Raw genomic sequence first — 11,278 nt, 5'->3', positions numbered from 1 at the left:
ATTCATAGGCAGGGCTACATGAGCCTGGCTATGAATTCTTCCAAGGTTTACCAATCCTTCCAAGCTTTGTTGCTTGGAAGCCAAGTGTAGTTTTAAAACTCAAACATCCTACTTGTACTTAAATTCCAACTTCTGCACTATTAACAAATTTGCATATCCTTCTAACTCAAACCCTGTAGGCCTCAACTACTTTAGGGAAAGTCCCAAGAGAGAAAGTCTCACTACAAGGAGCTATTTACTGGGAAGGCCCAGTTTCAAAGACAGGAAGATTTCTCCTGTGACAATGACCTTAACACTGCTACCCACTATGATCCCCTAATTCATTCAGCACATTTCCTCCTAAAAATCTTAACTTCCTGGAGTGGCTTGTTTCAAATAAAATCTAACATGGCACCCAATCCATAAGGCAGCTAGGAATGCAGCTGTCCTGGATGCAGAGTATCCCCATGACTGTACCCAACAAGCCCCAAGCCTTCCTGAAGTTCAGTTCAAAACCATTGACTGCCACCTCACTGCTCCCACCAAGGACTCCCCGTGGCTCTCCTTTACCACATCCTGCCTTCCTCTGAAGCAGGAAACTCTCAGGTTCCTCCTCCTCCATGAAGCCCTCTCAGACTACTGTTCACTGAAGATGTCTTCTCCCCTGAATCAATGCACACAACTATTTTATATAAATTTGGTTGGTCTCACTGTGCATGACTGTTAAACATTTTACATTGTAATTTGCTTACTATTCAATATGATAAAAGAGAAGGCTGAGATTTTTTTCTTACAAAGGCCATTTTTAGAAATCATTTTATCAATAGATTCTTATACAAAGAAGAAACACATATACAGGGCACCCAAATTACCAGTAAGATGGACCCTAGCCCTTCTTTTCTGTACTGGGAAAACAGAAGAGGAAAAATGACTCCAACTTGTTCTTAACAGTTTCTACCTAGGCAGTCAGTTTTTCAAGTAGCATTTCTATTCCTTTGCTGGTGTTTTTGCTTTTTTCCAATGTGGGAATAAGGCTTTTCAATCCAGCTTTGACTTTATTTGCAACATCTTGATCAGAGCTCTGGAGAAGGCTGAAGAGAGAAGACAAAAATTAGCAAGCAAAAAATTAAATTTCATAAAAAACCCTTAGATTGTCTGCAAATACTACCTTCGCACACAGTACAAAAAATTCATTGACTTGTGAGACAAGTTGTGTAACTATAAATACTTTTTTTTCCCCATTGATCAGATGAATGATGGGGGCTAGTAGCCTATATTCTAAAACCTCATAATAGGTCCTGCTTTCACTTTGTCTTACGACGAACACCCTGCCTTAAAATTGTTTACTACATTTATTCTACCTTTCCTTCTCCACCTAGAAAAGCTCAGGAGCAAGGACCCTGTGCTTTATTTATCTCATGGCACCATGTACACAGAGCAGTCAAGAAATGCTCACTGAGTGACTGAATTAACATGCATGAATAGGTGTACACGGAGGAACGGTGGGGAGCATGAAAGGTAAGCAGTTAATGAATGGCCTTCTTACTGAACTCTATTGCCAAAACACTGAGTGAAGGCGTAAAGAGCTTTACCTTGGAGCTTAACTGCCCAGATCTGAAACCTGCCTCTGCCACTCAGTAACTATACAACCAAGAGCATGCTATTTAAATTCTCAAAGACTCAGTTTCCTGGCCTGCAGGATGGGAACAAGAGAACCCGCCTTCTTCACAGGGTTGTGTTTTGAGGCTCACATGATCCTGTATCTGAAGCACCTATAGCCAGAGCCGGGCTCCTAGTTAACCACTCGATCAGTGTGATTCATTCAACAAAATGAGGTCAGCTCTGCTCTCTGAGACCTTGCTGGCGTACTTTATCACAGGTGAGCAGAGCTCTTCAGACTGGAAACAAGTAGGCCCCTTTCTCTAAATAGGGGCCAAGTCACAGGCACTCAACCACCAAACCCCAGGGCCGAATTTCCTATTCTCCCCCGACATCCTCATGACCACGTTTAAATGCTGACCACTGAAACACAACCCAGAAAGAAATCACTTGGCATGTTTGAAAGACCCTGGTCCCAATAATTTCCATCATGTCCACAGAGAGGAGGACATGCTTGTGGAAGACAAGCAACAAGTACTGCTTGCCACCTGCAAAGCTGAAAAGTAAAGTGCCCTCCTAATAGACTTGTGACTCATAGGTGTTCTCATTTATAAACCTTGGCTAAACGCAGTCATACAGTGCATAATAGTGACACAAGTTAATATTTACTGAACACACGCATTAAACATAATGCTAAGCATTATGTATGCATCATCCCATTTAGTTTTCATAACAACCTAGGATTATTATTAATCTCCTTTTACATCCAAGAAAGTTAAGGCTCAGAAAAGCTGAGTAATTTGCCTAAGGCCACACAGTGAGCTGGGACTGGAACCCAGGCAGTCTGTCTAGAGCTCATGCATTTAAATGCTAGAGAATTATGCTTCCCTGAGTTATTTTTCAGACTGCATACATGGCTGATTTTTTCACCCAGAATGACACTTTGTCACTTACTCTAAAAAAGATTTAGCAAAACAAACAAACAAAAACAAACACGCACACATACACATACTGCACGAGTTTTAAAGAAAAATATAAACAAGGAAAATGACAATATTCCAAACAAGCACATGACAATATTCTAACGCCAAATAAAAATAATTATTATATTAATCAATTATTAATTTTTCTCCAGTTTCACTTCCCTTTAGAACCTCAGATACTTCATGTTCAGATATTTCATATTGCCGTTTTAAGGAATATTCCATAATAAACCGACAGTATCCTTCTCATGTTTGAAATCCACCCAAGGGGAGCTCTGGTTGATGAGCAATCTTTAAAAATTAATTTTGTTGAGGATTTTTGCATCTATGTTCATCAGTGATATTGGCCTGTAGTTTTCTTTCTTTGTGACATCTTTGTCTGGTTTTGGTATCACGGTGATGGTGGCCTCGTAGGATGACTTTGGAAGTGTTCCTTCCTCTGCTATATTTTGGAAGAGTTTGAGAAGGATAGGTGTTAGCTCTTCTCTAAATGTTTGACAGAATTCGCCTGTGAAGCCGTCTGGTCCTGGACTTTTGTTTGTTGGAAGATTTTTAATCAGTCTCAATTTCAGTGTTTGTGACTGGTCTGTTTATATTTTCTATTTCTTCCTGGTTCTGTGGCACATATACAATGGAATATTACTCAGCCATAAAAAGAAACGAAATTGAGCTATTTGTAATGAGGTGGATGGACCCAGAGTCCGTCATACAGACTGAAGTAAGTCAGAAAGAGAAAAGCAAATACGGTATGCTAACACACATATATGGAATCTAAAATTAAAAAAAAATGCTCTGATAAACCTAGGGGCAGGACAGGAATAAAGACGCAGACATAGAGAATGGACTTGAAGACACGGGGAGCGGGGAGGGTAAGCTGGGACGAAGTGAGAGAGTAGTATTGACATATATACACTACCAAATATAGATAGCTAGTGGGAAGCAGCCACATAGCACAGGGAGATCAGCTCGGTGCTTTGTGACCACCTAGAGGAGTGGGAGAGGGAGGGTGGGAAGGAGATGCAAGAGGGAAGGGATATGGGGTTATATGTATACATATAGCTGTATAACAAAGTGAATCAGCAACTATACTCCAATAAAGATGTTAAAAAAATTAATTTTACGGCATTGCCATAATTTTTAGTTAATTGAGTGTAATGAAAGAATGTGTCAGTAGGTGTTAACATTCCAAATGCCCAGTAAAGAAATTCATGTCAAAAAGTTCATGTTTCAGCTAAGAGACTCTGGCTGTTCAACACCAACTGGAAAATTAGCTAATTTTAATGAGAAATAAACTAGTGATCTGTATCACCCATATATTTGGAGATACTGATATACCTAAAAATAATGAATGCCCGTTTGGAATGTACGTATTTGTGAGTATATGTGTACCAAATCAAAATATATATTGAAGAAATGCCTACAACATTTATAAACATATACAAATTAAACTGCATAGTAACTTGCATGTGAAATACTGTGGGAAATTCAAGCTGAGACTGGTGACTGTTTTTCCAAATCTCGATAACACAGGGCAAAAAAAATCAACAGTGATTACTTCAAAACAACACACAAATCTATTTTAAAATGAATATCCTTAATAAAAGGATCTTATCTGGGAATAGAATAGATGGAAATTTCAATGACCTGTAAATTATAAACTCAACCTATGTCCAAACAACAATATACAAGTTAAGCATATGTCTCAATTCACAAATCATCAGTTTTCTATCATCTTAATTAGAAACAAAGATTAATTAGCATGCAGACTTTAATAGCAAATGCTTCTCGAATCCTTTTAGAATAGTTGAAAACAAAGTCAGTAAAGTCAGTCACGATTTGAAAAACAACTCTGTCAGTTTTTACAGGAACAAAACTAATCCATTAAAAGAGAATACAAGTAAACTTTGGTCTAAACCCTAAATGTGGTGAAACAATCAAATGATGCCTTGTGAATGCCCTCATTTTATGGTGCTCGCCATCCAAAAGAGGGCATATGAAGAAAACTGTAAGGACTGATGCAAAGAGTTACATTTGCTCTCTAATATTTGGTGTACTTGTCTAGACCAAGAGTAACTGACAGGAATGCTGGACTATTGGAAACAGACATTAGAACTGAGAAGTAAGTGTGAAGGAAGCATGCTGCGCACCCACGGGCATTGAGGACGAGGACCCTAAGCAGAAAAAAGGCACATTTTCTACACACCTGGAAAGAATAATGGCTCCTCGATTGACACTAGCCCAGGACTTCAGGTTCTTCATACCAACAAGCTCTACGAGTGTTTTTGCAAAACAACCTGTAAAATAAACTTAATGAACATCATATACCCAGGTTTAAACTCCCAATCTCTCTCCCTACTACGCTTAAAGCTGGAAACCTGTTTTAACGAGAAAGCTAATAAAGCGTTCTCACCCAGTATCACTTAACACTAAAAATTCTAGCTCAGCTTTATGCAATGCATTTTTAATACAGCCATTTCTCTCCACTCTGACCCAAATCCTCAGCTATGTTTAGCAGTAATTACTCAAGAGAAACAATGACTTCTTATAAAATGCTCGCTTGGTCATGTTTGCATTTCTTTGTACTATTTAATGATTTAACCCTGACAATTATTCAGGAAGTAAGTGTTTGACAGCAGCACCTCCTGTTTGGTTAAAATCAAGTTTCCCCTCAAGGAAAATGCTCACTCAGAAGGTGCCTTGAACACAATTAACGGTCAAATGACTATTCTGGCTTACACCTGGCAATTTCTCTCTACAATACTAAACATTTGTTCACCCATCAAAAATACGATTCATTTTTGTTATTATAGTATATCTGATTCCCAAGGTCTCAGAGTGTATTATCTTATTCACTGTGCCACCTAAGTTGTTAACTAACTCTTGGACAAAGGAGAAATTCTGAAGACTAGGATCTGGTACAGATGGAGGTGGGGACAACCTATCTTAAAGGCAAACATCTTGGGTAGGTAGCATGTAAAATTCAAAGATACCCAAATATGAGGAGCCTTTAAAAGCCAAGAGGCCCACGACTATTTTACTCTTCGTGGCACATGCTCAAGAGGGACAGAAATCAGCTGGTGAGGCAGACAATGTTTTCCAAAGGTGACCACAACAATATCTCCTGTCTGTGTATGCTTCTAGAATAGTGCCACTCCCTCATCTAAAGGTGGAATTGATGTCTTCTCCTTTCAAACTGGGTGGGCCTTTGTGACTGACTTAATCAAGGGAGTACCGTACAACTGCCCTTAAATAACTTCTGAGGCTAAATCATGAAAGTACCTACCATCCACCTACTTTGTCCTTCTAAAACTCAACCACTATATTGTGAGGAAACCCAACAGCCTAGGGAGAGGAAGCGAGGCTGCTGGACTTAGCCACTGCCAGCCATTATGAAAGTGGATAATCCAACCCCAAGCCAAGCAGCCCCAGATGACTCAGAGTAGAGCTTCTGAGCTCCACCAAACACTGACCAAATGACTGTTGTTTTGAAAACTAAGTTTTGAGGTGGCTTGTTACACAGCAACAGATCACCAAGACAGCTAGCCACTCATTTGGTGCTACATGAAAATGACAAATACATCAAGTTCAAACAGATGTGTTTTAGGGTTGCCAGGGCAATTTAAATGAGGAGAAAAGTCTCTAGAAAATTGCTTGGATTTTAAAAGCAAGACGACTTTTCTGACATAAGCTCAACTATGCACCAACTTTTTAATAATAAAAAGATAATTCAATACATTATTTTTTCTTCAAAATTTATTACCAGAAGCTTCCTCTTTTCTAAAAAATTTACAGTGAGAAATAGGCCCAAGTCTCTGTTCTTAAAGTTAGAGTGAGAAGTAACAGTTCTATTACTATACTGGTTGCCTCATTAGCCATTAGAACGGCAACTTGCCTCAAGACATAAATTCATGATCTGTCACTTTTTTCAGACACAGTAACAGAAAGCCCAAACTGTTTTAACTCAGTGGGAGGAAGCCTCTTTACTGGCTAAAATACCAGATGGAGTTTGAATTTAGAAAGAGAAGGTCTGGTCAAAGACAGGACTGAGAGGGGAATGATATGCAAGTTTTCACTCATCAATAAATAAAAGATGCTGTCCTCCTCTTGAGAGCTGAGTTTCTACAGAGCAGCTGTAAGGTTTATGAAAAACCAGGAAGTGCCAAGGCCTGGCTTGCTCTTTGGTCATATATATTTCAATGCCAAATAGGCACCAGTTCAAAATTCCCTGATGAGGATAATTTTCTTCTGCTTATCCTTTCCTCAAAACTTAAGATAAATATGCTTTTCAACTGGGATGATGATACTCACAAACTGGCCCTCCTACTCTGCTCTCACCATCCTCAAAGAATAAAACGGCATTTTAGAATGTTGGACAAGCCCATTTTGAAGTCTGAAGTAGCAGAGGAGGGAGGAGAGAAAGGGAGGGAGGGTGGGAAAGGGAAAGAAAATGAAAGGATTCTAGGAGACAAATTTCCAGGGGGAAAAAGCATTATTTGCAACCACTAAATCATTTCTTACTCACAAACTCAACAGACTCTCATTTGAACTTAAATGGCCGGCATAAAGTTCAGGGATGCCAGATATGACTGAAATTCCACATCCAATACAAGAAAAGGTCAAGTTGCACAGCCTACCTTCTCGTCCACTTTCTTTCATCTTTCTATCTTGCTCTATTAACCACTTCAGAACTAGATGTCCTGCAGGATGTTCTGCAACGTGAAGCTGTGAGGGGTCAAGAACATATTAATTAAAAAGCTGTTTTCATCCACTCTATACCACCACATACAGATAAAGTCTCAGGCGAGTTGAAAGTTCCAAAAGGCTTAAGAGGTCTTTATCTACAATGACTACTACACCTGGAGGGACGAGAGATCTACTCCAACCCTGACTGAAATGAAGATGGTTATTCAACATAACATGGCCACTGAGGCAGCTCACATTCAGCTTCATGAGCTCCAGTTTGAACAGCTCCACCACCAGGCTCATCTTAAGATCATGCTAACCACTTTCCAGATTGTCATACGTAATTCTGAGGAGCAAAGAAACCGATGGGACAGAACACTACAGCAGAAACATTAAAACCTAAATGCTGAATGATGTTTAAATCATCATTTAAGGTGATGCCCGAGGAGCACTAGCTGATGAGCAGGCCAAGAAAGCATCTTTCAGCTTAACCTCACTCCTTTTCAAGGGCCATACCAACTGCTCGCACAGAGATCTCCTAGGACCTCTCCTTGTCCAGCACGGGAGACAACAGGCCCTGTGTCCTTACAGAGGAACTTTCATTACACATGCATCGTCCCAATTTGTTAACAGGATCTGCCCTATGAGGGCAGGAGCCAGGGTGTCTCTAAGATCCATGGCCCATTTCTTTCCCCATCTCCTGTGTCAGAAAACAGTGGGCTCCCCATCCATGTGGGTCCATCAGGAGCTCACAACCCAGCGCTGGGCGAGGGCCTGGCAGGATCTGGCTTCCGCCTTCCTCTTCCCTTTGCTCACTGATTTCCAGCCCCGTGAGCCTCCTGTTCTCAAACATGCCGAGCTTCTTCCTTCCTCCAAGGCGGCCGCACATGCTCTTCTCTCTGCCTAGAATCTTCTTTCTTCACTCAGCTACCAGTCCTTTGGGTCTCAGCTTAGCTTTCACTGCCTCAGGAAGCCCTTCTAGGACAGGTTGGCTCCCATTTGTATATAATCCCATAGAACCTGGTGTTTTCCTTCACAGCACATATCTCTATTCTACAATAAATAATCATTTGTGTGCATATTTATTTAAGTATTGTGTTTCCCCAAATGGTATTCTCCTTTTTGGGGGTGGGGGGGTGTTGACCACTGCCTAGCACATATCCAGTGCATGAACCAAGAAACTTAAGATACAAGGCAGAATAACACAAGGCCCAAAAAACACAGGCAGGAGCTTTCAGAAAGAGCAAAAACTTTCTGATTGAGAGGGAATTAGGGGAGACTTCACGGAGAAGGATTCCAAGGCCCTGGAAGGGTTAATAAGGCTTTCTACAGGAAGAGCGCAGGAAAATGGAAACATAAGTAGCACGTGAGGTTGAGAAAAGAAGTACATACAAATGAAGGAAGTGCAAAAGTCCACAGCAAATTCAAAACAAAATTAAGAACACAGAATATACTGGAAAGACAGCCTGGGTCAATCATGGACAGCATTAAGAGGATTTTGTTTTTACTCTACAGGTATGTGGAATCATCAGAAGACAGTGCGTGTTAACAGCACTGTTTTGAATTCGCAATTTCCAAATGTACTGTGGGTATGAGGTGAGTTAATTATCACTAAAATTCTCTTTATAGCAATGTTCCCAGTGATTGGAGTTTTTGCAGCCACTGTGGCTTTCCCGCCTGTCTCACGATAGCACAGTACCTCTCCATCCTTGCCACCAGGATGCAGCTCTGCCGCTGCCAAACTGGCGACGGCATTCATGGCGGGCTGCACATCTCCAATGGCAGCTCCCAGGATGTCAGCCACAAGCACACACGCAGACTTATCCAGCACCACCTCTTGGGCGTGTCCTTGCAGGTAGCTTAGCAAAGCTGGAGAAATGGATTCTAACAGTTCTCGTTGGCGGATCTCTGTATCTTTCTTACTGTGGTAACATGTTGAATGAAGAATTAAGGTAAGATAAATAGCAAAGGAAATATGGTGTTTTATTATCACAGAAATCTCTAAGGGCTTGTAACAGTTTGCGCCACGCTCTGTTGTCTAATTTCTGTTGTGCATGTAGATAAGCAGTTTGAGGGCGGGATATCTGTCTTTCATCTTTGTGTCCCCAGGATCTGAACAGTGCCTGGCACAGAATGAGCGCTCAATAAGTGAAGCTTGCCTTGCGTAATACAAAAAAAAAAAAAAAATCCCGAACCAACCCCAAACCAAATAACAACAATAACAAAATATCTTACAACACATGTTTAGACTACTTTATGGATTCTGCTCCCTAGAGTACTTGATTAAGTGGTACCAGTTGCTTTAAACATAAAGCAAAACACACACCCGAGTGCCTACTATGTGCTGGGCCTCAGAGGCGTTCTTTTGGCATGATGCTTTCATTTCCTTTTCAGGATAAAAACTTTAAGAATCTGCCAAAACTACAGGCTTAAAAATGGAATTCACCTTTGGAGTTTTAGAGAGGGAGGGAGCATGAGAGGTGTACACATGTGAGTAGATTTATGGAAGCACATGCCACTCAAAATGAATGAACAATCAGAGCAGAGGAATAAAGGGCCCAAGCCCTTTATTCTACTGTCCCTCACCTGTGTGCGTTACCGTCTCCTTTCTGCAGAACTTCAATGATCTCTCTTACCGTGTGTGCAGGATCTCTGGGGCTTAGTAAATACAACAGGACCTTCCTTCCATATTTGTCATTTACTATGTTAGGCAAGGAATTAATAATTTCCTGTAAAATTACAGAAACAAAAAGTGAATCCATATGCTTAAAATAAACTATGATTGTAATCTGAATGGTAAAGAAGGATACATAACTTTTCCCCAATGTACTTAATGAAAAATGTACAGCTAGTTCTGAAGTCGTCTCATTAAAGCACAAAGAAATTTACACTCGGAATACAGAACTGCCTCTCTACTGGGACTAGCATTACTGAATAATCCATTTGTATTTAACCGACCAAGCTCAAGAACTTAAAAAATATATGTCTAAAGGAGTTATCTCATTCATTGTAACCAATATTTCTTAGGCCACTATTACTAGGGACATTGCTTGCTGGGCCCACTGAGCAGATACAGTTAATTTGCAGCTGCACTTAAATGGAGCAGCAGCATTGATGACGACCATTCTTATTAGAATTTCCCTAATGAGATGTATGTGAAAGGAGATAAAGAAACTCTGTTAAATAGAACAAGTGGATAAAGGCTTTTAAAGTTAGGTTACTTACTCATGGCAAATGAAGGCTGTTTAAGTATCACGTGGAAAACAAAAAGAGCGGGGAGGGAAATAAATGCAGAAAGACTCCATGGAGCAGTTACAAATAATTGCATTCTATGACATCTCCAATCAACTTAATAAGAACAGTAACCTCCTTTTCTAGTTGTTTGATTAAGGAACAAAGGCAATGTCATCCCCACCCCAACTGAGCTCCTGTGTAGATTTGGCGATATTTGCAAAGACAGAAAAATCATTGTTTAAAAATTCGTTTATTCTACGTATGCAACAGAAAAATCATTAGTCTTTCCCTCTCTAACATTCCTATTTCTTATAGCAAACCTAATATTCGAAGCCATGTGTGTCTGAACACCAGAGATTCTTCAGAACTGGCTGGGGCCACAGAAAGAATTCAGTCCAACCACCCAGCTTTACAGATGAGGGGCCCAGAAAGGGGGGAGGTGACCTGCAGGAGGACATGAGAGTGGCAGTGCAAGGGCTCTCACTAGTTCTGCTCCTCTGACTTCAACTCTAGTCTCTTTCAAAGAAAACATACACCCCATTCTTAAGGAAAGGAATTCTCCGGGAGATGATATACTCAGATTTGCTATTCTCTTGAGTGCCTACTGATTACAACGAGATTAGTAATTTCAGTGCAGGAAAAAAAAACAAAAAAACAAGCTAGAAAATAGGTGCAACAGATCGAACCACCTGAAAATGAATATAAATTTTAACCACTCAGAAAAAATGACGTAAAATTTCAGTACTAAAGGGGAAGACAGAAAAAAAATGTACATCACTTCATGGGGATGGGAGCTCTTT

General features: G+C 40.3%; 1 protein-coding gene across 5 annotated transcripts in view; it reads right to left on the bottom strand.

The window, feature by feature from the left end:
* Positions 1–761: 761 nt before the first annotated feature.
* PUM3 (pumilio RNA binding family member 3) overlaps positions 762–11,278 on the bottom strand; it is a 58,537-nt gene continuing 48,020 nt past the window's right edge. For 3 of the 5 annotated variants that reach the window (XM_029203015.1, XM_029203016.1, XM_029203012.1), the window contains 5 exons: positions 9,831–9,973; positions 8,944–9,166; positions 7,196–7,283; positions 4,765–4,855; positions 762–1,070 (listed from right to left, as the gene is read on the bottom strand). In XM_029203015.1, coding sequence (XP_029058848.1) covers positions 938–1,070; positions 4,765–4,855; positions 7,196–7,283; positions 8,944–9,166; positions 9,831–9,973 — 678 coding nt within the window. In that variant the 3' untranslated portion in view covers positions 762–937. The remainder of the gene's footprint in view (positions 1,071–4,764; positions 4,856–7,195; positions 7,284–8,943; positions 9,167–9,830; positions 9,974–11,278) is intronic. The other 2 variants (XM_029203013.1, XM_029203014.1) reach the window with 1 other exon arrangement.

Source organism: Monodon monoceros, unplaced genomic scaffold (genome assembly GCF_005190385.1).
Source record: "Monodon monoceros isolate NGI ecotype Baffin Bay Population unplaced genomic scaffold, NGI_Narwhal_1 Super_Scaffold_5, whole genome shotgun sequence".
Taxonomy (NCBI): domain Eukaryota; kingdom Metazoa; phylum Chordata; class Mammalia; order Artiodactyla; family Monodontidae; genus Monodon; species Monodon monoceros.
The sequence above is the reverse complement of the archived record's forward strand: the minus strand, read 5'-3'. Positions and strand labels throughout refer to the sequence as shown.